The 26,415-nt window shown below is 56.9% G+C and overlaps 9 protein-coding genes across 9 annotated transcripts; 4 read left to right on the forward strand and 5 right to left on the reverse strand.

Annotated features, from left to right (window-relative positions):
• Positions 1–907: 907 nt before the first annotated feature.
• On the forward strand, positions 908–8,808 carry F5144DRAFT_620043 (mediator complex subunit Med5-domain-containing protein; the record flags this gene model as incomplete). Its single annotated transcript, XM_066791997.1, has 18 exons — positions 908–1,743; positions 1,808–2,055; positions 2,107–2,685; positions 2,734–3,274; positions 3,510–3,649; positions 3,732–4,449; positions 4,651–4,695; positions 4,834–4,852; positions 4,951–5,010; positions 5,372–5,659; positions 5,898–5,965; positions 6,040–6,205; positions 6,266–7,191; positions 7,524–7,621; positions 8,020–8,278; positions 8,327–8,505; positions 8,536–8,716; positions 8,780–8,808. Coding segments are annotated over exons 1-18 (5,244 nt in total), but the record flags the coding sequence as incomplete, so codon positions are not given.
• A 213-nt stretch (positions 8,809–9,021) lies between these two features.
• Positions 9,022–9,201, reverse strand: F5144DRAFT_487740 (cytochrome b5-like heme/steroid binding domain-containing protein; the record flags this gene model as incomplete). The annotated part of the gene is made up of 1 exon (XM_066785627.1): positions 9,022–9,201. A coding segment is annotated over one exon (180 nt), but the record flags the coding sequence as incomplete, so codon positions are not given.
• A 259-nt stretch (positions 9,202–9,460) lies between these two features.
• Positions 9,461–11,194, reverse strand: F5144DRAFT_200235 (uncharacterized protein). The gene is made up of 2 exons (XM_066782899.1): positions 10,673–11,194; positions 9,461–10,607 (listed from the first exon to the last, which is right to left on the reverse strand). Exons 1-2 carry the CDS (start codon positions 11,138–11,140, stop codon positions 9,519–9,521), a joined length of 1,557 nt encoding a protein of 518 aa, XP_066645189.1. The 5' UTR covers positions 11,141–11,194; the 3' UTR covers positions 9,461–9,518.
• A 1,307-nt stretch (positions 11,195–12,501) lies between these two features.
• F5144DRAFT_469631 (uncharacterized protein) lies at positions 12,502–13,566 on the forward strand (the record flags this gene model as incomplete). The annotated part of the gene is made up of 2 exons (XM_066785005.1): positions 12,502–13,029; positions 13,102–13,566. Coding segments are annotated over 2 exons (993 nt in total), but the record flags the coding sequence as incomplete, so codon positions are not given.
• A 373-nt stretch (positions 13,567–13,939) lies between these two features.
• F5144DRAFT_530843 (uncharacterized protein) lies at positions 13,940–14,825 on the reverse strand (the record flags this gene model as incomplete). Its single annotated transcript, XM_066786928.1, has 2 exons — positions 14,479–14,825; positions 13,940–14,381 (listed from the first exon to the last, which is right to left on the reverse strand). The coding sequence occupies exons 1-2, from the start codon at positions 14,703–14,705 to the stop codon at positions 13,940–13,942; spliced, it is 669 nt and encodes a 222-aa protein (XP_066645191.1). The 5' UTR covers positions 14,706–14,825.
• Positions 14,826–15,370: 545 nt separating this feature from the next.
• Positions 15,371–16,136, forward strand: F5144DRAFT_486384 (uncharacterized protein; the record flags this gene model as incomplete). The annotated part of the gene is made up of 2 exons (XM_066785547.1): positions 15,371–15,762; positions 15,845–16,136. The coding sequence occupies 2 exons, from the start codon at positions 15,371–15,373 to the stop codon at positions 16,134–16,136; spliced, it is 684 nt and encodes a 227-aa protein (XP_066645192.1).
• A 723-nt stretch (positions 16,137–16,859) lies between these two features.
• Positions 16,860–18,621, forward strand: F5144DRAFT_200291 (uncharacterized protein). Its single transcript, XM_066782900.1, has 2 exons — positions 16,860–17,153; positions 17,221–18,621. Exons 1-2 carry the CDS (start codon positions 16,967–16,969, stop codon positions 18,396–18,398), a joined length of 1,365 nt encoding a protein of 454 aa, XP_066645193.1. The 5' UTR covers positions 16,860–16,966; the 3' UTR covers positions 18,399–18,621.
• Positions 18,622–21,158: 2,537 nt separating this feature from the next.
• F5144DRAFT_200341 (14-3-3 domain-containing protein) lies at positions 21,159–22,695 on the reverse strand. The gene has a single exon (XM_066782901.1). The coding sequence runs from the start codon at positions 22,355–22,357 to the stop codon at positions 21,431–21,433; it is 927 nt and encodes a 308-aa protein (XP_066645194.1). The 5' UTR covers positions 22,358–22,695; the 3' UTR covers positions 21,159–21,430.
• Positions 22,696–24,332: 1,637 nt separating this feature from the next.
• Positions 24,333–25,386, reverse strand: F5144DRAFT_200345 (uncharacterized protein). Its single transcript, XM_066782902.1, has one exon. The coding sequence runs from the start codon at positions 25,085–25,087 to the stop codon at positions 24,452–24,454; it is 636 nt and encodes a 211-aa protein (XP_066645195.1). The 5' UTR covers positions 25,088–25,386; the 3' UTR covers positions 24,333–24,451.
• Positions 25,387–26,415: the final 1,029 nt, after the last annotated feature.

Consider the following 26,415-nt stretch of genomic DNA (forward strand, 5'->3'; position numbering starts at 1 on the left):
GGTGAGGTTGGGTTGGGTTGAAGAAGGGATATCTTGCTGACTTTTGTTTCCGTGGTGGTAGGATGCTGGGGCCGAGGTCGGTCGAGGAGGCCAGGGGGAGTGAAGCGGGGCCGTCGAGATCGGGGTCGGGCGGTGGGGTGAGGATCAAGAGGGAGGAGGAGTGAAAGGGGCTATGGATGATGGTTGCGGGGGTTGTATGTGGCTGGGACCGTTGGAACGGGAGCCAGGCGTCCGGGCTGGATACCGGCGTGCCTGTGGGACTGGGGATAGGTACGGAGATAGGGGTAGGGGTTCGTGACATCTGCATGGCTTTGGGAGGTAGGTCTCGGAGGGAGGTCTTTTCTTTCAGCGTGCATGTTTTTTATGTACAACTCTGTATCATCTAGGGGGGGTATTTGATGTATGGGAAAACCTTGATGAATGGATGGGGTTGTGGGAGGGGAAGTGAATAGGATGGCGGAGTTTATAGGTAGGTTGATATCATGATGCCGAGATACCTGCCTGCCTTACATAAATAACTAGGAAAGGTTAGGCACGCAAAGGAGCAATCTACACAGTAATGAAACAGTTTCCATCTCATAGATGACGATTCTAGGTGAAGTACCTACCTAGGTAATGGCGGTATGACCACAGCCATTAGTTAGATACCCAGGTTCTAACATGGAATGAGAACATAAATACCAACATGCTGCTGTTCACCTCAGCAATGTGTGTGCCGCATGCCTAGTTCCCCAAGCCCTTTTATCATGTATGGGGGACTTTGCTGCATAAGTCCCCATTGTCTGGGGTCGGTTACGGAGGTATTCGCTGTAATTACGCCCGAGCGCTGAGCGCATTCCCCAGCGCCCCACTCTTTGCCAGGGTTACTCGGGCCCATCTTCCGGCGCGTTGCAGCTTGAGGTCATCACATCTTCGTCCTCCTCTCTTTTCCTAGTTATCGCTTTCAACACCAACACCACAAACATGTAACACCCTTAACAATTGCTTAGCTACCATATTCAACCTACAGAATAGTGATACCGAACGACGTCAATGCCCCAACCATGGACGCAGGCACCAAGAAACCAAGCCTGTCGGCCGCCATAGCCGCATGGTCAACCTTTCTCCAGCGCGTCCTCGTCAAGCGCCTCGATCAGGACCGATTCGCCGACCTTATCCCCATCCACTTCGACAGATTCCCTCTGCCGGCCGTCATTATCGCCGACGAACTCCTGCGCCCGGCCGAGCGCCAGCGCTACTGCCTCGACCCCCGCGTGCACCTCTACCTTGACGCCCTACTTAAACAACATCGCGTCGATCCCGCCGCCGTCCTGCGCGCGCTGTTGAAGTACTCGTCCGCGAATTCCAAGGTGCAACCGCCGGACGCCGACACTCTAGCCGGGGATGGCGTCGAGAAGGGGAAGGGGGGAGAGGGAGAGGGACAGCAAGTCCGAAAGCTCATCAGGTGGCAAAACTCGTACGATGACGAGGAGAGGATATTCTGGCGTCTGGCCCAGGCGGTACACCACAAGTCTGGGATCAGGACGGTCCGGAATGTGGTGCAGGTGGCCAAGATGTTGGCCAAATGGGCGCGCATGTTCGCCGAGGCCGCGGCCGTCCTCTCCAGGGAGGCTTTTGGCTCAATACACGGCTTGCAGGCGAGAGACGAATTGGCAGACGCGAGGACCGCATTTGTTCTGTTACTCATTGCGTTCAGCGAGAACCGGCTGGCTCGATTGACGTTGAGCAGGCGGCTCTGCAAAGGTAGGCACGCGACCCTGGCCAGCATCGGGGTTGAGGTCTAGAGCTGGGGCTGACGACGGCGTAGATCTTTGCAAGGAGCTCTCTGACGCCTTGCAAACTTTCATTCCCTGCGTGATGCAAGTCCTGCCTGAGATGGCCGGCCGACTGGAGCAATTCCGTACCGAAACGCTCGGCCAATATCTGCCTGCGGAGAAGAAAGACGTCGAAGTAAACAGTTACGTGGACAATCTCATCGACATGGACAACTTTCAGATACCCGAGATTCCCCTCGTTAACTCGCGAGCCGGCCTCTACATCTATCTCAGCGCAGCGGTAAGCCTTTACGTCCAGGAGAATACCTTGGTTCATACTGACAGCCTCCAGCTTGTGGGCCGGCCCATGGTTGACGATAGCGCCCTTTTTACATACTTACAAAACAGATATCAGGGAGACATACAATCTACAGCAGTACAACTTATCTTAGCATCCTTCGACCTCCTGGCAAACGCTGTCTTCCGCAACGAGAGCCCCAAGACTGGCCACTTGCTTAAGTCCTTCGTGGTTAACAAAGTCCCCCTAATCCTCGTCTCGCTCACGAACTCGCCGACTATGTATCCTTTCAACTCGGAGATGTGCATCAAGGAAGCCCTGGCGCAGGTGGACACCAACGTTTTCCCTACCCTATCCGGCATGTTCGAAATGTCCAACACGAGTTCCTCCTTTCACGACTCTGTTCGCCAAGACTTTTGTTTTTCCTGCCAGCTGCACGGCCTGCTCTCCCAGACGGCTATCGAGAACTTGCTCGGCGATATTACGTATCAGTCTCTACCGGACGAGGGCCGTTACGTAAAGGATAATCTGGTCCAGGCGTGCCTCCTCGACGTGGACAGGACCCAGAGACTGATCGGAGAGCTGGACAACATGAACGGGAATGTGGGTGCTGCCGCCCAGGCCATCATTGAGGTATGTGGATTTTGATATCGCTGTTCGATATTGTACTGACTCGCCTAGGTCATCGGAAGCCTGTGCCGGGGTAAGGAGACCATGACTCTCAAACAGCTTTGCAGTCAACTTGCGGCCAAGCCTTTGGCCTTGGATGTCTTGTTGCTCTTCGACAAGCCACAAAAGATCTTGCATCCATTATGTGATCTGCTCGATAACTGGGGCGGGTACGACGAGGACCAGGGCGAGTACCACCCGGTGTACGAAGAATTCGGGTCCATCCTCATTCTTTTGCTGGCCTTTGTCTACCGGTACGATCTGTCACCCGCCGATCTGGGCATCCGCTCGCCGGACTCCTTCATAGGGAGGCTATTGGGCGGCGGCAATCGTTGCCGGCCATTGGAGGGCTTAAATGAGCAGGAGAAGGCACACCTGAACGGCTGGGTCCATGGACTTTTCGATACAGACGCTGGCGGTCTCGGGGACGACCTCATGGCTTTGTGTACACCGCAGGACTTCTACCTCCTTATGCCTACGCTGTTCCACCAAATCGTCGTTGGCTTGAGCGCGGGGTACCTCACGGACGACGTGCTTAAGGGCGGTCTCGAGTGTAAGTTCTTCTGCCCTGTGGAAAGGAATCGATACTAACCGTCATAGACCTGGTCGATGTTCTCCTGTTGCCGTCTCTGGTCCCCGCGATACTGTTCCTTTCCAACCAGCTTTGGGTCACCAACCCGCCGATGCAATCGGCCATCATCAAGATACTCCAGATCATCATCCGGCCCAGCTCCATGTCCAACGAGGCAGCTAGCATGCTCTCGTCGGTGCTCAACATCGTGGCCAAGCCGCTAGAATACGCACTGCGGTCCTACCAGCGGCAAGATCCCAAGTGTCAGGAGGTCGAGCCTCTCCTCCGAGCCATCAAGGAGAACCTCGCGCTGTCCCGCCGAACGGGCGGCGCGGGCCACACCGAGCTCGAGTCCTGGTGCACCACGCACGCCAGCAACGGCGCGGTCGGGACCACCCTGCACAGTGGCCTCTCTACCGCGATCCGGCACACAGCCCAGAACCTCATACAATGGGCCCAACACCCGCCCCTAAACGGCATGCCAGCCACCTACACCCACCGCCAGACCCTCGCAGCCGTCAAAATCCTCGGCGCCAAACACCTCCTCGCCATCCTCCTCGACGAGCTCAAAGCCGCCACCGACCTCTCCCAAGCCAGCATCGCCTACGACGTCGCCACCGCCCTCATCTGCGCCCCCGACGTCACCAACGACCCCTCCCTAGCCCCTCCCCCCTCCCAACCCTCCATCTCCACCACCACCCCGCAAATCACCGCCCCCGACGACCCCATCACCCCACCACCACCACAACGCGACATCTCCCTCCGCGACGCCCTCAAAGCCGAAGCCGACGACTGGAAGAACACCCGCAAAACCGACCCCGCCCTCGCCGAGGCCATCGTCCGCCTCTACCGCCGCGTCGAGGCCCAGATGACCCCGCCCCCGCCCTCCGACGCCGAGGCCGCTGCTGCGGCCGCCGCCGCCGCGATGCTGCAGCCGGAGCTGGGCGATGTGGGCGTGTTGGGGGATGCGATTGCCGCGGCGGCCGCTGTGGCCGGGGATCATCATCATCATGGGCTGCATGGGCATCATGAGGGGATGATGGATGTGGGGGGGTTGGAGGCCGAGTTGGGTGGGCTTGGGGGGGGAGGAGGGGATGGGGTTGCGGGGGGGTCGGGGTTGGATGCGGATGGGCTGTTTGGCGGGTTGAGTACGGGGAGTGAGTTTGGCGCGGACTTTGCGTCGTGGGATATGGATTTGTCTTGAGGAGGTGGAGGGGGATGGGGTTAGGGTGGGATGGGGACATATTCTGGAGTCACATATCGGCGATCGGGGTTTGGATTCAGCGCACTGTCGCTTTGTTTTTTTTTGGTGTTTTTTTTTGGATTATGTATTCTGTGTGTATAAAGATGAGACGCAGCCTCACCACACCACGTGTTGGTGATGTCGCACAGAAACGTGGTGGGTATGAGCTACCTCGCTACAAAATCAACCCGCAGGTCTCAGTTTCACGGGATCTCTTGGCTGGCCATGATCTCTGCAGCACACCACGTGTATGGACATTCGTACGAGCGTCACAAACTTATTAACTACACTACCTGAGGATCTTGTGTCCCACAGCAGTGACGAATCCAGGTCCACTTTCCTCTCGTTTATCTTTTCCCCTCTCGCAACCAACACGGCCTCGCCAGGCTCGGATCTTAAACCCGATCACTCACAGTTCTCTCGCGCTACTCTCCATTTTCAGCCTCCCGCCGGTGCAACGTCGAGATTCAGCCAAGCGGGCGTGACAGGCGGCTTGTTTGGTGCCAAGGCGCCATCCGTCCCGAGCTGGGTGCCATTGGCGTCCGCGTTGGGTTTGGCGCTTCAATAATCCACGCAGCTTTCACTGATCAAAGTCCCCCCCAGACTCGAACCCCGGGTCGTTGCTTACGGCTGATCGGCGGTGTTTGCTTGCGGGGGTGGGTGGCACGGCGGGTTTTGGGGGATGGGGGTGATGGAATTTGCAGATATTCAAGAGAGATCTGGGCGACGAGGTCATATTCAGGGGGTGTTCGAGAGGGAGAGTCAGAGAGAGTGTGACGAAAACATCAGGAATGACAACAAACCTTTTCTCTCTCTCTTTCTCTTGACTATTTGAGCTGTCACTGCCACGCTGTTGCTCGTGACCCCGCGCCACCGACTTTCCTGGCCTCGGTCCCCAGCAAGCCACCATCCGCCAATAACACCGGTTTGCCCCATGAGAAGACTGGGCCCAATCTTCAGCTGGCCGCCGAGTCTGGAACCACAGAGCCTCATGGCGCCAGCGCTCAAAACCGGGACGCGGCCGTTGCCCTCCGCCTGGTCCCTGGCTCCCCCGTGAATTATTTTGATCGAAGTATTCCGGTGGAGAAGCTTGCCAATTACCTCCCCCAGGACTCTTTCATGTTGTTGAGTTGATCTGCTACTGCCAACACCCTCGTTTTTCGCATACCATCATCCCCTAGGCATGAAGAAGGCCGTCGGTTGCGCGGCCTTGAGCTGTGCTTTCGGCCTGGCCCACGCCAAAGCGCTGAAATGGAGTGAAGATGGCCCGAGATGGGCTCCCGCCCAGGAGACGGGTGCTATCCACATGCTCGCGCTGACCATGGACCCGCCAATCCCAACGCCTGCGCCAAAGCCGTCGAGGGTGAAGGCCGTTCTGCAGGCCCGTGATTCGACGGACAATACCTGCGGCTACGTGAGCGGGATTCCCAGTAAGCCGGTCTCTTAGTCCCTGAGGTTGAGGTGCATGTATGTATGTCTACACACTTGGACTAACACGGCATAGCATCGTCCCTGTGGTGTGCCCCGACCGCTCAGTGCGTTTACAACTCGTTGAACTCCCACATCGGCTGCTGCGATGACACGACGACCAACTGCCCTGTCTGGACAACATGCTACGACTCGACGGAGCGCGAGAGCTTCACCACCGACAACGGCCTCACTCTGTGGTGGTAAGTGTGGCCCGGACCCAAGCCGCATAGACAGGCGCTGTTAACACACACCCCTCACAGCGGAAGCGCCTCCTACCCGCACTGCTACACACATGTCTACCAAGACTCGAACATCATCAGTGGCTACAAACTCCTTGGCTGCGCGGTAGCCGCCGGCACAGGTCAGGTGTGGTACTCGTCGACGCCAACGAAATCGAGCACGAGCACAACCCCCATCACCGACTCGACCAGCACCACCTCAGACGATCCCACCTCCACCACAGCCAGCAGCAGCGGCAGCACCACCACCACCGCGCCCCCACCCCCCGCCGAGTCCTCCACCAACATCGGCGCCATCGTAGGCGGCGTAGTCGGCGGTGTCGCCGCCCTCGGCCTCATCGCCCTCGGCGTCTGGCTACTAATGCGCATGAACGACAAGCAAAAGAAGAAAGACGCCGCCACCGCCGCCGCCGCTGCAGCCGGCACCCAACACCACCAACCCCCTCCACCCCACCCCAACAACGGCGGCGACCCGCACATGTCCCAACTCCACCAGCAACAACAACAACCCCCCTACTACGGCGCCGCCGCCACCAACCCCGGCTACGGCAAGCCCCACCACTCGGTCGCGTACAGCACCACCACGGCCGGCGGCTACGACCAGTCCACCATCGTCGGCTCCTCACCCCCGGGGTCCCCGCCGCTGTCGGGGCCGTACCAGAATATCCAGGGCACGCCGTCGCCGCCGCCGCAGCAGCAGCAGCATCAGCAGCAACAGCAGTTTGGGCAGTTTGCTGGGTTTGGCGAGCAGGGTCAGCAGGGGTATCAGGGACAGCAGGAGTATGGGCAGCAGTTTGGCGGTGGGTCGCCGGGGGCGGTGTCGCCGGGCACGCAGGTCGGGTATGGGGGGCAGCCGCAGGGGCAGGGGCAGGGGCAGCAGGGGGGGCAGGGGTTTGTGGCGGAGTTGCCGGCGCAGAGGGGGGATGGGGAGTTGAGGGAGTTGGGTGGTTAGTGGTTGGTAGTTAATGGGGAGGAGAGGGTGATGGGATGGGGTGGGGTGGAATGGGGGTGTGGGTTGTGTTGGCTTTTGGGGATAGGAGAATTAAGGAGGGGGGGTTAGTTTATATATGACGGTATGATCTGGGTAGGGTATGGTTTAAAGCGGTCTCTTGTGTGTATACTTGGATCTCGGTCAGGGTTTCTACAACATGCATCATGGTAATAGATGAATTCTTGCACAGGTACATCCAGCTGCCTGTCTCACACATTTAGCATGGGGTGTCCGAACGACCTCTAGGCTCCGTAAATTAATGGACTTATATAACTCAGCCCATCCCAGACTCAGAGCTTGCTTCTCCTCCACTTGGCGTATGGATGCTCCTCGCTCAGGCTGTCCGGCACAAGGTGGTCGATGGCCCTCGTATTCAACAGCCCCGGGTGTAGCTGGTCCAGGCTGGTCACACCGCACATCTTCATTGTCGTGACCAGCTCGTCGTTGAGTACTGTCTCGTCAGCCTCGGGCGGGGAAAAGGGGCACGCAGACTAGACACCACTTACTCTCCAACACCCTCTTAACACCCTCCTTGCCATATCCCAACCCTAAACCACCAAATTGTCAGCTTCAGCCTCCAAACAACAACAAAACAAACAAACAACTCACCATACAACACCGCCCTCCCCACCCCCACACCCCTCGCCCCCAAACACAACGCCTTAAACACATCCACCCCCCTCCCCACCCCCCCATCCACAAAAACCTCCACCCTCCCAAACACCCACGGACAACACCTCTGCAACTCCAACAACACCACCACCACCGCCGGCGCCGTATCCAGACTCCTCCCCCCATGATTCGACAACAGAATCCCATCCGCCCCCGCCTCCACCGCGCGCACCGCGTCGGCCGCCGTCTGGATGCCCTTGATGACCAGCGGGGTTTGGGGGGGCAGGTGGCGGCGGAGCCAGGGGATGGTGGTGGCCCAGGTGAGGGAGGGGGATATGTAGGAGGCCATGAGCCGGCCGAGGGCGGAGCCGTGCGCATCGGTGGTGGGGGTGACTTGCGTGGCCATGGGGGTGGTGGTTTCGGGGGATGGGGTTGGGGGGTTGGTGGTGTAGGCTGGGGTAGGGGGTGCAGGGGCGGAGGGCACGCGTTCGTCGGCTTCGCGCTTGCCGGGGACGGGGGCGTCGACGGTGAGGAAGACGCCTTTGATCTTGGGCCCGTTGTTGGCGCCGCTGGGCGAGGTGAGGGAGTGCAGCAGGGCTTCGGTGTTGGGGGCGTGCTTGTCGACGTAGAGCTGGAGGAAGACGGGGACGTTGTCCGCGTCCGGTCCCGCCGGTGACGGGTGGTCGAGCGCGGCCTGCACGACGTCCGCCACGGAGAAGCTTGCGCTTGTGCTGATGATCTGGGCGACGCCGCCGAGCTCCCGGCAGGCCCGCGCTATCTCGCGCTCGCCCTCCGGGTGGACCGTCTTGCCGAGGGAGGTGGGCGAGACAAAGATCGGGGAGGACACGCGCTGGCCGAGAATCGTGGTCGTTAAGGATACCGGCGAGGAGACGTCAATGAGCACACGCGGGCGGAGGGTGATCTCGGAGTAGGTGGTGCTGTTACGGCGGTGGGTGTGGCAGTCCGTGGCGGCCGACGAGACGAAGGCGAGGGTCTTGGGCGGGAGGAAAGTGTGGGCGGCCAGACGGAAGTCGTCGACTGAGATTAGGCTGGATAAAGGGGGCTTGCGGGTCATAGATGACTGTGAGGTGGGGGGACGAGGAAGCGGGAGAGGCGAGGAGAGTGGGCCGAGGTGTTTAGATGCCGGGAGCATGGACTTGAGCAGAGAAGGGGAATGGACGGCCAGATATGGCTTTGTCCCATCTTTTCCTGCGTTCTCAAGAAGAACAGACAGACCGCCGGGATGGGTCGGGGCAAACTCGGTAAAGTCATACACCACGCCGTCGATGGCGATCCACAGGGAGCCGAGCGTGTTGTGGCCGGCGAGCTCGGAGGGTGATATTATTGGTGACATCGTAAGATATGGGTGCAAGGGCGATTGGAAAGCAAAAGGAATCATGCAACCAACCTTTGCCCCGGTTGGCCCTTCTCTTTTATCAACCCCGGTGCCCGAGACTCCGGCCGGGGCACCGGAGCCGAGAGTGGGGCGATTCGGGGCGGATTGCACCGAGAAGTGGAGCCACATCCCGCTCGTTGATTCCGGCGCTTCAAGTTAGCGTCCTTAGAGGGCCGGGGCAAATCATGACAGACAACAACCGGTCGAGTGTCACAAATCCATATTACCCCTTATTCGGCATCCCCCTCTGCCATGATGCGGTATGGCTGCGTTCCTTATTTAAACAAATGTCGGAGTTCTTCTTTGTAGCTCTGATGCTCTTCTACCTTAGTTTGGACGACCTGGCTCGCGTCTTCAGACCAAAACTGGCCCAGCAATTCTTCCTCTTTAAACCGAAGGCGGTGAGGTAAAAACCTGGGACGGATGTGATGCGTGAAAAGAGGATACATGGCATTCGTGGACATAATACTGTACCAGAACCACACGCCCCCTGATTCCCAAGATCCGCGAATAAGCTCTGTAAGCGAGAGACGGTGCTCGGCGGCGACGGACTTGCGCTCTTCCTCCTCAAACGCCTCCATAAACTCGGTGCGAACAGTGTCGTACTCGGCAAATTCCTTCCGTATCCTCTCGATGGCACACCCGCTTAGCCAGTCGGGCGCAGCCAGCATTTCTCCAGGCAAGGCACATATCCATTCTAGGTCGATGAGGCAAGTGATGTTCCACTGGTCGTCGACAAAGAGATTGCTCGCGTGGAGGTCGGTGAGCTGGAGGAGGAAAGGCCCGTACCGAAGATCCCGCCGGATATACTTGTGTGCAAGGGCGCGGAACATTACCTTGGCGGTCATCTCGCCATGGCAATCTTTCTCATCATAGATTGCGTTTGGGTGGCTGAGAAGCCGTGCATCGTGGAAATGCAGCATGTCCGCCACAAAGGGCCCCATACACTGATAGGTATCGTCCGGCTGCATTGTTCTCGGTGTGCCGTCGTTCTCGAGTATCATGGTGGTGCAACTCAGCGGCCTATTTGTTAAAGAGACTGTACCGTTATCATGAAATCGAAACGAACCGATCCGAGGCTGGGGGATGCGAGCAAGGGAGAGCATCACCCGAGCGATGCCTCGAAATAGATTTTGCCTCCGGGCCGGGTCCCCTCGCTGTTTCTGGAACGTTTTCGAAAGCATCTCGGAAGTACCGTCGGAACCGACATGCTCGAGGAGCATGTACGCTGTGGGGAGACGGTGGGCAGTTGGCTGGCTGGTATAACAAGAGACAAGCGTCGGAGACCCGAGGAAGCTATGCAGCAGGCGGCGGAGTCTGCACACAAGGCGGGTATACCAGGGGCGATACGCCTCGTGCGTGAACTGCCAATCTTCAGTGTGAGTATCCCGGTGGCAGAGGCCTGTGACGGAAAACGAGGTTTTCTTACATGACGGTGGTCGGAGAAGCCAAACCCGTAGAGAAACGGGATGCGAATATCACGGCATTTGTCTTGCATCCATGCATAGGTCCCCACTTCACAGCTGACCTTCTCATCAACGGTGCCTGGGTGGCCCGCTTCGGCAAGCTTGTAAGGCATGGCGCAACGAAACATGAGCTTCCGACTCTGGCCATGCGATTGCACCTCAATTGGAATGCAGACATTAAAGCTACCTCGCAGCCACCGACAGGTCGGGGCGACGACACAGACATCCCCACGGCCAAGGCCTAGATGATGTTTGGTCAGAGCTGCAATCGCGTCTCTCGCTTCCCAGAGCCGAGCATCTAGGGCCGCGTTCGACGCAACGTATGTCGCCTCATGAATGATGTTCTGATCATTGTGGATGGCCGACTGGTAAGAGATGGGGCCGCGGAGCAGCTCGATGGTGGCTTCCTTGGATCTTGCCCGAGTGCCCATGGTGAGAAACGCGGCTTCCGTCAGTGTTACTAAGTCACCGCGCTCACATAGTTGTTGGGTGGAGCCGGATTGAGATTACTCAAGCGTCCTCGGAAGGAACGCCGAGCGGGCAGTCCGGTCAGTAACGTAATGCGTAATTCACGACAACGCATTGAATCAATCACTGTGTACCATACGAAGTATGCCATGGAAGGCAGGCTCAAACACACCAAAGACAGCAAGAGGACTCCCGTCGAGGAGACAAATAGAAGATCAACAATAATAAAACAACAGCAAAACGGAAGAAGACTTATTATGGGCTCTCACCTCACCTGAGCCCTGTGTTAGGTACCTCCAAATCAACGCCAATGTTTTCCGTTAACGATAATTACCGTTTCCTATTTCATTCGTATTACATGCTTCGTAACTAGCACGTTGCCATGCCCGAAGAGACGGAAGTTGTGCCATTGGAGGTTCTGCCGTTGGAGGTGCTTCTCCTAGTCGTCGAAAAGGTGAGTCTCAGTTAGACCACTCTTTCTCCCCAACAAAAATCAAAAATCACACAAAAATTAATCATGCGAATCTCGAGCAGTTAAACACAGCGGACCTAAGACAGCTCACCCTCGCCTCCCGACGATGGCGCCAGATCACGCTTAAACCGCTCTGGGAGTCAGTCACGGTCACCTCCAATGAAGAAGTGCAGTTGTACCGCAACAACGCTGCACGCCTACCGAGAGGACGACTCCAGTTTACGGAGGAACTCTGTTTTGACGCTGAGTTTTATCGCTGTGCCGTCCAAGGTCGATGTCCCCATGGAGTACATCCCTGGAACTGGAACTGGATTGACCAGGACGCCCCCGAGGATCGAACGCGGCCCTTCGACCGCCTTGCCCTGGCGGCCGAGTCGGTCCTCGAACAGTTCCGGGACAGCCCGTTGAAAACCTTCAGGTGCTTCCGCCCTCGGCATTGCCAGTCTCAACCTCGAACTATGCACTGACTTCACGTAACGCAGCTGGGGCTTGGGCGCCTGTGTGCCCCCCAGCATTCTTGGGCCGCGCGGGCTCGTCACGCGAAGGTATCCCTCGTTGCAATCCCTGAGCTTGATAACTCAAACCCATTGCACCTATGGACTGAACGCGGGCTGGTGTAGTGTGGACTTGTCGGCATTCTCTCAGCTCCAGAGTCTATGCTGGATAGCCCCTAATGCTGTTGCCCTCGATACCTTGTCCAGCGCTATCCGGAGAAACTCGGAGCGGCTGCGGCGCCTCGAGTTGGACTTTGTCTGCTAGGAAACTCTTTGGATGGACTTGCGTAGGAATGAGGGGGTGCAGTGGGAAGTTTGGTGTGACAAATTCTTTGGCCTGACAACCCAACAACCATCACGGCTTATCTTCCCGGTCATTCGTGAGCTGTCCCTTACCGACGTGCCCCTCGCGGCGGGCATGGCACGCGCCGTCAACTTTGGCACCCTCAGATCCCTCACACTGCTAAGGTGTCAGGGCTGGTATGTTTTTCTGGCCTGGGCCATTAAGCTCAAGCTTCCGATACGGCTCAAGACATTCGGGATTCACATTATCGATAATACATCCCTTGTTTCGAACCGTCTCCTCATTGGAGCTTTTCTGAGCAGTTTCAAAGGACTCGAAAATCTATTTATTGACGAACCGGAGAGACAGGGACTCCTCGTATTCTGGGACGCTGTCGCCTGTCACCAGCCAGCTCTCAAGAAGTTTGTACACCAGCAGCGGACGTGTCCGTCCGACAGGTATGCATTCAGTTCAGCACGGGTTGTGCCCAGGCTTCCCCTCCTTAATCTTGAGATGCTTCAGTTACAACGTGGACCTTTTGCAGCCCAACTCTGCGATCTCGATCTCGAGTTCGTGGGCCTGCCGTGCCGCCCGTTGCTGCTGGTAAGGAGTCCAGCTCAATATCCACTTGCCCGGGGCCACAGTTATAAGCTGACGATAATATCTGTTCGGCAGGTACCTGTCCTCTCCCTTTGCACGCGCAAGACTTCACTTAAGGTTCTCCACATCCGCCAGCCAGCTCCGGTGCGTTCTGGGGTTCAACCCTGCTGGGCCCTGCATGACCGATTCGTGGGCCGCCACCCGAGCCTTGAACTTCGAAGCACCCCCAGTGAGATAAACAACGTCATCTCAGGATGCCGTGACGAGACTGCCGCAGCCAGCCTGTTCCGATCAGGGCTGCGGTCCGAATTCCGCGACTTTGCCGAGTGGGTGTTCGGCCAGCATGGGATCGGCTCGCTTCAGTTCCTGGTGTTCGGAGACTATAGCTTTGGCGGCCGCAAGTCTGATAACAGGCTCATTCTCTGCCGGAACCCCATGCTGGAAAAGAAGAGCAACTTCCAGATCCTCACCCGGAGCGACACGGACGTATATCATCTCGACGAGTACCGCGACGCGCTGCGGGCGTGCCCCACACATGCATTTTTTGACCATGTCTTTGGGTTATAAGGACAACATTGGCTGTAGGGTTGTGACCTTTGAGAGTCCTAGTTGACCGGAGCGAGGGGTTGTTTTGGAATCATAGCTATAGAACTGCGTTTGAAGCGAGCAATAGTGGTCAAAATGTTCTCCGTTGATGTCTCGCCGTGTAAAAGTGACAAATGACGGTTTCCGATGAGAATGCAAGGTCATCCTCCATTCCCACACACAGAAAAATTAAACGGATTTGAAACAAACCCTCCATTTAACACGACCTCAACCCCAAACCAAAGTTCAACCTGACCCCCCCTCCCCTCGCCCCAGCCATCAACCCTCTCCTAAACTCCCCTCCCCACCCCCTCCTCCTTCAAACCCCTCAACTCTCACCCTCCCCCTCCCCCTCCCCCTCCAACGCCTTCCCCACCAACACCCGCGCCCTCTCCCCCAACTCCATCCCCAACGCCAGCTCCCGCCCCCTCTCGCTCATCTTCCCCCACGTCTTCCGCAAAATCCCCACCAGCTTCGCCTCCTCCACCCCGCTCTCCCGCTCAAACCCCTCCAGCTGCCCGTCCAGAAACACCAGGCAGGCGACATCCTCCAGGATCTGTGTCTCCTCGTTGGCGTTGGCGCCCGAGAGGCCGTCTTTGCGGATCAGGGCGGCGATGCGGTCGATGGTGGTGAGGGGTAGGGGGGGTTGGATGGTGGGGGTGCTGGTAAGGAGGGTGGTGAGTTGCGTGGCGGCTTGGGATTTTTGTTTGGCGCGCCAGGTTAGGTAGCCGGGGCGGGTGGGGGGGTGGGAGGTGCGCGGGAGTTCCCAGCTAGGGGGGGTTAGTGGTGGTTTTGAAGAAAGGGAGGGGGGAGGGAGGTAAGGGGAAAGGGGGTGGGTGGGTTAAGGGTCAAGGGGGGATCGCATACCGACGGAAGTGCTGGGCGCGGCAGGCAAGTTGCAAGGCGGGCGAGGCGTTGGGTTCCCGGACGGCGAGCCAGCGCGTCATTTTGCGGGCGTAGTCGAGCTCGAAGGGGATGGGGGTGTCATCGTCGGGGTTGTTGCTGGGGACGGTGCGTGGGTCTGCGGCGTGCGCTTCGTCGATCAGCTGGAGGGCTGTGGCGTAGTTTGGTTCGAGGGGTGGTAGGGAGGTCATGGTGGTGAGGTTGTTTGGTGGTTTGGTGGTGAGTCGGTGGTGAGTGGTGAGTGGTGAGTGGTAAGTGATAAATGAGTGAGTGAGTGAGTGAGGTTAATAATGATAAATGATAGGCCGGTGTCGGTTGAGATAAGGAGGCGGCCAGCAGAAACTACCCCCATCTGCTGAGTCAGCAGCATCATGATAACGAGCTTCAGTTCAGGGCAACCGCAGGCTTTGAACTGCCTTCGCTGTCAAGGATGCCAAGCTCAAGCCCTTTTTGGTAGTGGATTATGCTGTTCTCTCCCTAATACGAGCCACAACAGCAAGCTACACGCCAAGTCGGAGGCCAGTTTCGGGTCAAGGCAGCACCTCATAGAGCATGGGCGTCTTGAGAGACTTGAGGGCTTTTTTATTTTATTTTATTATTATTATTTTTATTTGCATCTTGGCGATGGCCTGAAGATGGCTATAGTCTCAGTCTTGAAGTTGATTAGCTCTTCCTTTGTGCTTTCCAGGATGAAACGAACCACTCGACCAAGTCACTCTTGCCTCCTCCCAGTTGGTCCATTGGTCCATTGCTCCATCTTCTTCATCGACCCCAAACAGAATGTGAGTGATCATCTTCTAAGCCTAAACTGAGAATTCATTCCGCAGGAAATATCACCAACATAGCATTTCAAAACATGTGCCACGCAATCATCTGGGAACTCCCCTGCGGCCACCGCCGTGTCCTGCGCACCAACTGCGACGACTACTCTTCCGAGTCAACCCCGCTGGGCTCGTCCTCCTCCTGCCCCACGTTGTTCAAAACCTACGGCGACCTTGACAATAAAGGCGCCTTCTGTACCGAACCCAAGTGTCAGTACCAGGGACGAGGCTGGTGGTGCTGTAGCTGCCTGGGCCGGAACGTCGGACACTCAGGGGTCGTCTGCCGGAATTCCCAACCCCCTGCCCTCGTCGGCAACCCGCTTCCCGGCCCTTCTAGGGATGAGCCCCGCCCTTCTACAGAGCCCGGCCCTTCTACGGTCGCATGTGACCATCGTCGTTGCGCCGGGTGCACAAGCGACCGTCTGCAGTAAGCTTCCCCTGTATCGTCGGTGGGTCTCCACGACTTGTGTTCAAGTTTGACTTACATGAGTTTGCCTGGTGCGTTCTAGTCATCGGGTAGTGAGCAAAATTGAAGAGATGGTGGCAGCGCATAAAATCGACGACAATGGAAACGTAAATGAGAATGAGGATGATGGCCAGGCAGGCAGTAAAGAGGGCGGATCAAACGACGACAATGAAGGCGTGGATGAGGATAGGGATGATGGTCAGGAAGACAGTAAAGAGGGCGGGGCAAACGACGACAGTGGAGGCATAAGTGAGGATAAGGATGATGGTCAGGAAGGCAGCAAGGAGGGCGGGACAAATAACGAAAAGAAGAAGGGTAGGAGGCAGAGAAAATGAGGAGAAGAGGCAAGAAAGCGAAGGGCAAAAAGGCGAAGGGAAAAAAAAGCAGCAAAAAAGAGGTTAGAAAAGGGAAGCAAAGAGACAACAGTGGCGGGAAGTCAACCGTAAAGACAACACGGCATATTAAAAAACGACGACAGAGGAGCGAAGGAGTAGCAGTTAAGAGATTGCTGGGGCTAAGTAGCCAGGCAAGGCATTGGGAGCACAATAGAACAAGTAGCAAAATGGATAGTATGTGTTAGGCACGCTACCTTATATATCATCCCATGGTGTGAACACAGGAGAACCAGGAACTGGACCGACGTTTTCCAAACCCCTCATGTATCATAACTATGTCTGCTGTACCTTACTCACTAGGAGGAGGTATACCTACTATGTAAAGTAGGCATATATTGGAGACAGATACAGAGCTAAACACGTTATGGCTTCTCTCCCGGCAGGCACGGAACCAGGGTTACATTGGCGCTCCCGGCATCTCAATATTCCACACCGTAAATAAGCTCAGAGCTGTCTCACAATATTCACCGCACTGTATGATGCTGCTTCGTCCCGTCTAGTCTTGACCCCCTACCCGGATGTCTGCGACATACATCCAATACTATGCGCCGTATAGCTGAGGTGACACAAGACAAGCTCGGTGACTCGGAAAGATACAGCAACCTGTATAATTGTTTTCAATACCCATAAAACCTGTCTCTTGGCAACTCTTTTCGGACCTTTCTGCATCAGGAGCACAGCAAGGGGCTCTCGATTTCATCATACACAAATTATTTCCGTCAAATAGTACGTTGCCCTGGCGGTAAACCACTTCTCACAAACGACACAACATGCCTTCCAGGACTCTCAAGCAAAGCACACAAAACGACATGTCATCCAGGGGCTGGGCCTGTTGCAAGTGTTTATACTTGAATTCTGGCGGCCGCCACGTTTGTCAAGGGGCCCTCCCTCTTGAGGGAGTTTATGACGAAGCCTGCAACCACTGGCACTGCCCTAGTTGCCGAGGAGCAGGCAACGGTGCGTTCTCCATTGGGTCCTACCTAGCTTCACCATCCACATGGCGGAACCACTGACCTCCTATCAGCCCCTCCCAGCCATACCGAAGACTTGCATCCAACAGCTACAAAGCACCTCCCCTTCGCCAACCCCTACCGCCCCTCTGGACCCTCGGAACCACCCCCACAGTTCGAACCACACTCTCACTCCCGCTCTCACTCCCACTCCTCCCACTCTCATTCACATCCGCACTCACACCCACCACATGCACACACCCACTCCAACCCTCGATACCCACCCCAACGACCCTCCAACCCTCGACCCCTCTCCCAACCACACTACCACCCCCAACCACACTCACACTCACACTCCCACTCACCCCCCCACGCAAACACACACCCACCACCCTCCCACCAGCAACAGCAACAAACCCCCCACCACCACCACCACCACCACCACGCACCCTTCGCTCCCTTCTCCCACACAACAGCCTACCTCCAGTCCGCCGCCCGCCCCTCCACCATAACCTTTGCCGAGGTCTTCCCCGCCCCCGTCTCCCTGCCCTGTGTCGAACCGGTGTTAGCGCTGGCGGGGCTGCGGTTGGATTACTCTGTGGGGAGGGGGGGTGTGGGTGGTTTTGAAGGGGTTGAGGGGATTGGGGAGGGGGGGGATAGGGATGGGTGTTTTGGTGAGGGTTGGGGTGAGGGTGCGGATGGAGGTGCGGAGGGGGATGGGGATGGGGATGGGGAGAGGGATGGGGACGGGGGTGAGGATGGAGGGGGGGTCGGTGGGGGGTTATATTGGGGTGGGGGCGGGAGTGCGAATGGGGATGGGGGTGGGTATTGTGGGGGCAATAATCATGGATGTGGTCAAGATGGCAATAGGGATACAGAGGGTGGGTGGTGGCACGAAACGCAAGACGGAGAGAAAGGCAAGGGGAGGGAGCAGGAGAGGGGCGGAGAGCGTGAAAAGGAAAGTGTCGGGGGGAGAAACGAAAAAAAGCGAAAGGCCGAGAAGGAAAAAGGCAAGAACGGGGGAATGTGCAAAAAACTGGACAAGGGAAAGGGAAAAGGCCGTGAAATCGTGGGCCGCAAAGTAAAGGGGAAGGAGAAGGAAACGAGACGCTGCCCGGGAGTAACCTCCGTGCGCTATCCTGCGGGGTACCAACCTGCGAGTGTGGAAGATGTATTTGATGCTGGCCGAGAGGATGGGTACGAGTATGACCACGGATACGGAAGGTGGGACGAGATGGAGAGGGAGTGGTAGCACGGTTTGTTGACATTCAGTTCATTCAGGGGTAAAGGGTTAGGGTTGTTGGTGTTGGTGTTGCCGGTGATGCCCTCTTTGTACGAATTACTTGGTGTGGTTCAATCCTGCTTCGATATCTTGGCTTGATTGACTGCATCTGGCCACTCTTACCGTATTCGACAAGCTCCCTTCCCTACCGCACCACACCAGCAAGCCGACCTAACGGCGCCTGCCTAGAACACAACACACACCTGCCCCTTAGACGTAACATACGAGGAGTGCAAGGAGTCGCGACACAAGCGCCGCCGTCCATTCATAAGTAGCTAGATAAATTTCCCACTTCTTTGAAACATTTTTGAACTCTCCAACCCCTAAATTCTAGTCTAGCTTAAATCCTGTCTTCACCATTTGAAGCATAACCCTCCTGAGCGCGCCTTCTATCTTCATTCACCGCTATGCGCATTCACCGCTTGACGCACTCATGGATGGCGGCGAACAGACCTAGATGTTCCAACGCACCATTCCTGCTCAAAATCGAGCTGATTCTGGGGAATCCGCTGCATCGAGCACTCCGGTAACCTATGAACGAGGCGACCTGCCAGGGCCCTTGCGGTCGTAAAAGAGACCGGCAGTTCTTCAGCATGGGACTTTTGTGAGTTTTCCGTGCAAGTTCCGACACCTGGTTGTGTTTCTTAATTACGTCATGTAGTCGGGGGTGTCTCCATTGCATGGAGTGGAAGCCCAGAGGATGAGGGAGACTGGGGAGTCGCTGCCGGCTCCAGGCGCCCAGTTGTCAATCGAGGAAGTCGCCCTTCCGTTGAGAAACAATTCGACGTTCACAGCTATGGCGCGGCCGGCGGCAGAATTTAGCGGCGATCATGCGCTTCGTGGAGTCATCTCGGCGACTCGGCGGAGTTGCTTGGTCTCGGTATCAAGCGCAGCTTGATAAGAGGTGTCCGATCATAATGAAGGAAGCGGTGGTCGCATTCCATGCTGCACAGGGCGTCGCGGGGCCAGCTACCTAGTTAGTGGGCTCGTCTGGAGCCGAGGCCGGACCTTGCAGATATCACCCTAGGACTCCTCGGCCGGTGTCAGCACGATGATGTTCACCAGCGAAGCCATTGATTACCAGTGGCATTTTTATTTGTTATACTTGGGTTGGCGTGATGGTGGGAATTCTATTCCGTGCCAGGGGATCAGCGTGTGCAATCTGGGAGGTGGACGAGCTGAAAAACAAGTCGCCATTAAAAAGATCACCGGCGCGCATGAGAAGGCCGTCGCGGTCGCCTAATCTCGAAAAGCTGGCCCAAAGACGGCGGTGGGCCGGGAATTCAAGATAACGGTGGTCTTCTCTAGTCCCGGTCAATGTTACTGCGGTGTTCCGTTTGGGTCGCTGGTGGCATTGTGTTGGTCCTCTTCGGCTTACTACCCTCATTATTGCCATCGACAGCATCCCGGCGCTGTATCCCCAGACGGACGCCACCGAGAGCGACAGACGACTCGGTCGAGGAGGTGGTGGACGCAACGACAGGCGTCGCAATTTAGGAGCCGACAATGTCGACCCTGAGAGGAGAGCCTTGGGCTGGGTCCTCATCAATACACGAATGGCGCGGCGCAGAAAAGGAACGGCAGGCTCAAGTCCATTGACACAGCCAACAGGAAGCTTAAGAATGAAGAAGCCGAGCCGATTCAGGATCAATAGATTCCCAAAATCTGTTCCGGAAGCATAAGGACCAGACTCCGCCGATGTAGTCACTACCCTGCGCACCTACGCCACGGCCGCGATCACCGAGAGACAAACGGGTCGCTCGAGGATGTGGCGGAGGCGATGGCTCGCTTCGACATATTAGCATCAGCAATGCCGACCCAGGAGGAAGGCCTCAGGTTGGGTCCCCTTCCCGACGGTTGCGGTCTGGGTGAGGAGATGTCAGGGATGGTCGATTACGCCCCTCTGGTAACGAAGGTCACCGCCTCTACATATCGCTTTTACATCAGTGACTCTAGATAGGGAGCGCCGCCAAATGCTATCAACTCGACCCCACATATGATGCTGTTGTATGTTCTTTACCCGCTACGAGCGTGTGACAAAGCCGCTTCGGCAGAGCCGCCAGTTCCCAGTGGCCTCGGTTTCAGTGTGACTAGATGCGTAGAATGATACACTGTTTGCGACGACGATTATCACAGTGAAGCGGGTGAAATGACTGCTAGGAAGATTAACACGGGAGGCATAACAACGGCAACACCACAGCCATGATAAAAACGAGGGCGGTTCACTCTCGGAGCCTCAACGGTAGGTAGAGTTTGGTCTTGTATATCAAAGGCGACAGCCCCAGCCTTAAACAACAGCACCTGTCCCGAGGCGGGAGGCCCGCAGATTAAAAGAAAAAAGTAAAAACCAAGAATATAATATCCCCGTTTACACACACACAGGCCCCCAAACCCTCCAAAGCCTCCCCTCAAAAAACCCCGCTCGCCTAGAGCTTGTTTAAATAACCACAAGTACATACAGACAACCCAAGCCAGGCAAAAAAAGACACCGTCGCCTTGCTATTGACGTTCCGGGTATCATTGAAGAAAGAGAAACGAAGAAATGGTCCTGTCCTCAGAGAGGCGACGACGCAGGATATGGAACTCCCATAAACGGAGGGGATATGCAAAACATTAAATGACATGGCGGTGATGCGGCACGGTGGGTTGGGCCGTGTAGAGCGACGGTAATGGTGGTGTCGGTGGTGATGGTGGTGGTGGGTATATACAGTGTCCGGGAACTGGAGTGTGAGTGTTCCTGGGATCTAAGGGGGTGTGAGGTCGATGCTGCCGCGTGACTGGGCGGCGGGTGGGTGGATGGGTGGATATATAACGGTGTTGGTGTCGGTGTTGGGGGAGGGACGACTCAATCATTGCCTGGTTGGTGTGGATAGGCGTGGAAGATGGTCATTATCGGGGTTGGCGGTATATGTATGAACGGTCGTTTCGAGAGGAACTATTAGTGGTTCAGGCGCTGTTGATTGAGTCGGGGTGGTTGTTGGTGGACCGACGGCTGGCTGGTGCTATATCATGCCTGGCGGCGCGCTCGCCTCGGTCTGCTCCGTCCGCGGCGTCCCCTGAGTTCCCTGTGTCCCCTGCGTCCCTATGCTCGACCCGTGCGCCTTGCTCCGCAGGGTTGTGTTGGACCCCAGCCCGCGCTTCATCATCTTCCCCAGCACCGTCACCAGCTCGCACGCGTCGTTGAACATGTCGTTGTCGATGCCCTCGGTGGCCTCGTAGACCTCCGCGATGGTCTCCTTCGCGATCTGCCGGCTGCTCTCGACGTCGTGGACGCATTCGTACAGGAAGGCCGCGTACTCAGTTTTGACGGACAGCCGGAGCGAATGCGACCCCCATAATAATTCGTCGGCGAGGTGAACGGCCTCTCGGAAGTATTGGTGCGCTTCTGGGAGATAGTCACCTGGCCTCATGAGGAAGGCTGTTGGTGGTGTGGGTCCGAATCCCGGTGGAGGGCCGACTGGCCCGCCCTTGGACGTACTCCCGTCCTCGTCCCTCGCGACCCCTTTTCCCTTATCGACGCGTGCTGATGAGCCCGGTGCGGTGGTTGACGAGGTTTCCGGGGTGTTAGGGCCCATGGCGGGGACGGGTGGTGAGTTGTGGAAGAGGACAAAAATGTGGTAAAACGAAGCACGCAGTTTGTACGCCAGTACTTTGAGCTCGACGTAGTTCCCGACCATGGGCAAAACGTATTGTTGGAGCAAGACCAATCCTTCACGCGAAAGCCATACGATATGGTAAGTTAGGTCCAAACTGGATTCTGCTTGGGCGGCATCTTGTCGCCGCTGTTTCCGCGCCTTGATCAACTGAGCGGAGAGGTTGATGGAGAGGCCCAGGATCCTAAACAAGACGGACGCCAAAAGGGGGTTGTCGGGTTCGACTGCCTTGGCGAGCTTCCCAAGGAACTTCTGGTCGATCTCCGAGGAAGCCATGAAGACACCACGCCGGAGGGCGGTCCGGACTGTCGCGTGGTGTTGCCGGATGAAGCTGGGGACGGCGGAGGGATGGGGATGGGGGCGACCAGGGATGCCGCGGATCGACCAACTTCACCGTGCGCAACAAAGCTAATCTCCACCCCGCGCAAACGCAACTTGAACGAATGAATATCGGTCGGTATCCTCGCCGGCTACACCGGTGTTGCCAAATGAGCGGGAGACACGGCAGCCTAAAAATGAGGCCTGTCGGTGTCTTGGGCTTCAACGGTCCCCGGCTCGGGCCTCTCGACGGAGTGGTTTTGTGCCGTTTTGATTACACAAGACTGCAATCGAGGCATCAGAATATTGGACAGGGCCGAGGACTGGAGCCATTGGAGGAGTACTGACCAATATGATACAGCGAAGAAAGTAACGTTGAAAGCGGCAATTTGTACAGGGCAGAGGGACGAGCCGATGGCGAATCAGCAGCCGCGGAGGACACGGGTGGACTAATAAAATGAGGACCCGAAGGAGAGTTGAGGCTCGGAGTTTGAGGTGGGCTCGCGGATGGTGACGCAGGGCATGGCGGCGGCCTCGTGGTGCGAGCGGGCGGGCGAGCGAGCGAACGAGCGACTTGAGTGAGCGGGTGAGAGTGAGGGTGGTTGGTGTTGACTCTGCTCGGATGAGATGAAACGAGCACCCTCTTCCCCCCGGGTTTCTGCAGCACAGAACACGAGACCTTCTGGAAAACCGCCGGCAACGCGCGTGGTCGGTCGGGACCACCTGGACACTTGGACAATGCTCGACCGGGGGTCCTGCACTTGTTTTTTAGGGGAAACACAGCAGATTCGGATCTGTCGCAGTGGAATCGGTGAGGCCAAGCTATGCAGCCCTGGGGGCTGGGAGATGTGCGCGGCGGTGGAGCACGGGAGTTCGGGAGCTGCGACAGGCGTCTGACCGCAGGCCTGAAGCCGATTCGAGGCTACGGGTGGGTCAATTGGCGGAATTGGCGGTGCGGGTTGTGCCCGGAGCCGGGTTCGGAGCGAGATCTCGATGGTAGGGTGCCCTTGTGCCCTTGATGCCGTGGTGCCGGGGTGGTTAAGGGGACCAGGGAAAGTAAACAAGGTCAAGATTCGGGCGGGCTGGATTTGGGGTCTGAGGATGTCTTAAAGGACGTGCGAGAGTAGCTGCCGCAGCAGCAGGAGCAGCAGCAGAGACAGCAGTAGTGGCAGAAACAGAAACAAAAAGTAGAAGCAGCAGAAACAGCGAAAGGAGCAGAAGCAAGGCACAGCGAAGGTCTCATGCATGAACGAGCAAAGGCACCTAGTGGATCCGCTGGCCTGGATTCGGCCTGAGAAAGGCTTTGACGATGCTAGAACAAATCAACAACGACCCGACTCGGCGGCCAGCCTAGTGCATCGGATGACGCAGACGCACAATGCAAGGCAAGGCAAGCAAGAAGTGCAGCTCGCCGTCGACGACCTGATTCGAGTATGGCACGCTAGATGACTGGATCGGAAAAGGAGCGACAATGCCATAGGATAGACAAAGAGAGTGATGACGGGGGGTCCTGGTTGTCCACCTGGGTCTGGCGAGTCTGGATTGGAAAACGAAGGGAAGCCGTTGGAGGACTTGCAGATGGCGCGCTGCAAGGTGAGTTGTCCACCACCACCCTCAATCACTGGGCCGAGTGGGCTGCCGCGAGAGACTGGGGATGCAAAGCCGCAAAGCCCCACGGCTCCATTCGGGCGGGGACAAGACCGGCGATTGAAGTTGCAATGAAGCAGGGCCCGAACAGGGCTCAAACAGGGCAGCCTGGCCAGGACGAACAATCGAGACGCGCGAGACGCATCAGGCGCGATGCATGGCGTTAGTGAATCCGGGGACCCGCACGTGTTTCGGCACCCGCCGGTTTTGTCTGGAGTTGAGAGACGGACGAAAGTGAGAGTGGCTGTTGAAGAGACAATCCGAATTCAAGGATGGAAGGAGGCTGCTGGCCCCCAATCCCAAGGCGGTCCCCTCGATGAGGGCCCGGGGTGCATCGGTACCGAGGTCAAGGCAAAGCATTCAAATCGGGAAAGGGCGGCTTCAGATGGAGCTGGAGATGCTTACCTAAGTCTGGATAAGAATTAAAGAACTTGGAATAAGGGTCGGGTGCACGAGCGCAAAAGCACTTTGGCACTTCAGGTTCATCCCAGCGCGACGACCTGCCCTGGAAGTTGCTGCCGGATCGCCTGAACCTGGAACCCTGCCTCTCTGCCCGATTTGAACCTTGTCCAGCGCCACAGGGCTCATCAAAAAGACCCCGGCCACGGACCGGACCATGGATTGTTTCTGTTTCCAGTCAGCCAGTTTCCCAGCCATCGCATTTCTTGCGCAAATGGCAGCCAAACGACCCAAACGACCCAAACGACCCCTAATTGGTGCCAGCATCAACCACCCACCATCCCACCATCCCACCATGACCGGGGCGACGCATCGCGCCTGGTCTTTAACATGCGGCCACCCTCCCACAACAGACCTCGCAGCGTGTCGAATTTTACACAACAGCCCGGATGGTGGCCGCTCGCCCATGACAGCCCCGCGCGGCCTGCCGTTTCCGTGCTCTCGAAACAAACAGAAATGAACTGGCGGTGAGCCGAGTCCGAGGTCCCCTGAAGCTTGCAAGTTGCCACCGACACCGACAAAAGTCCCCAATCCGATCGCCCCAGTTCGTCTGAAAAGGGGACCGATATCCGTTTGCCTCATCAGCCGCTCGACAGCCCCAGCAGCCTCGACAGCCTCAACCCGGGAAGGTTAGCGAGTGTAATAACGAAATACGGGGGTACCTTGGCTATCGAAAGCCCACAAGCTCAACACGGTCGACTCTGCGATTCAAGTCCTCAAGAAGAAAATGACCGACAGATAACAACTGGCCCGGTCGTCGACAGTCGAGTCCACGCGGCCCGATCACAAGGATGATCACCATGACCATTACACGGCGTCATCTGCTCTCACCCTGCAGCCCTATAAGAGCAGCGCGCTGTTTCGGTATCCTGGGAGTCGGTTCTTGGCGCACGCCCATCTCTTGCGCGTTGGGGTCCATGCAGGCGCTGGATGATTAGGTTGGTTGCACAACTGACAACCCAGCTCTTGCTCTCTCCGAGTCGTATTCCTGTCTCGGAACTTGACCAGCGACAAGTGAAGTTGAGAAAAGTTGACAACTAGCTACACGCACCTCTGAGGCACATCGCATGGGTTGAGCCGCTCGGTTTGGCGAAATCGTACATCTCGCGAGTCGGGGCACACCGGGCGCAATATGATGGTCGTATTTTCCTCCGACTCTCCCCGTCCGATTGTGGTAGGTTACCACCAGTAGCGTGCGCGCGCTGTCATAAATAGCATCACCAAGCAGCCGGGCTCACCTGTGCTCTCGCACTCGGTGTCACGGAGATTGGTCACCCGCAAAGTTGACTCGGCCCGCGGGGTCCGCGTGTCGCCTGAGATGAGGTGTGGTGGTGTGAGGCTGCACGGGTTCTGCTGTATCATATCGCAGCGCAGTTGAGAGCTGAGCTGAGCTTGTCAGATTTATACGCAACCGACTAGCAGCTGGAATGCGGATCTGCGCTGCACAGGTAAGGCGAGACTTGTTATCGTTCAACTTCAGCTGCGACCATTTTACGTTTGCAGATATGATCACTTCGTTTTCTGTCTTTGCGATTTGTGAGTAATCGCCTGCCCCGTGGTATAAGAGTCAGCCTCGCCCGTGAGCCTCAAGTCAGCACGGGGTTGAGATATCATTCAAGTGGCCAGTTGACCGAGGGTTCTCTTAATCCAAGCCAACAACAAACTGCTGCCTGCTCCTTGGGTATTTCTTGTTAGATTCCTCTTGGAACAACACAGTTTTGTTCATCACCTACGCATTTACCTCTTTTCCACCCCTCTGGCAGTCAGATCAATACATTATAATACCATCATCGCCAAACCCATTATCCAAAACCCTATAAGCACCACCTCAACTCAAGCCAACCCAGCTGGGCTCAACACCAACTCAACTCAGCCCGACACCACCAACCACCCATACCAACAACCCCCTA

This window comes from Chaetomium tenue (assembly GCF_020726465.1).
Source record: "Chaetomium tenue strain MPI-SDFR-AT-0079 chromosome Unknown F5144scaffold_3, whole genome shotgun sequence".
NCBI lineage: Eukaryota > Fungi > Ascomycota > Sordariomycetes > Sordariales > Chaetomiaceae > Chaetomium > Chaetomium tenue.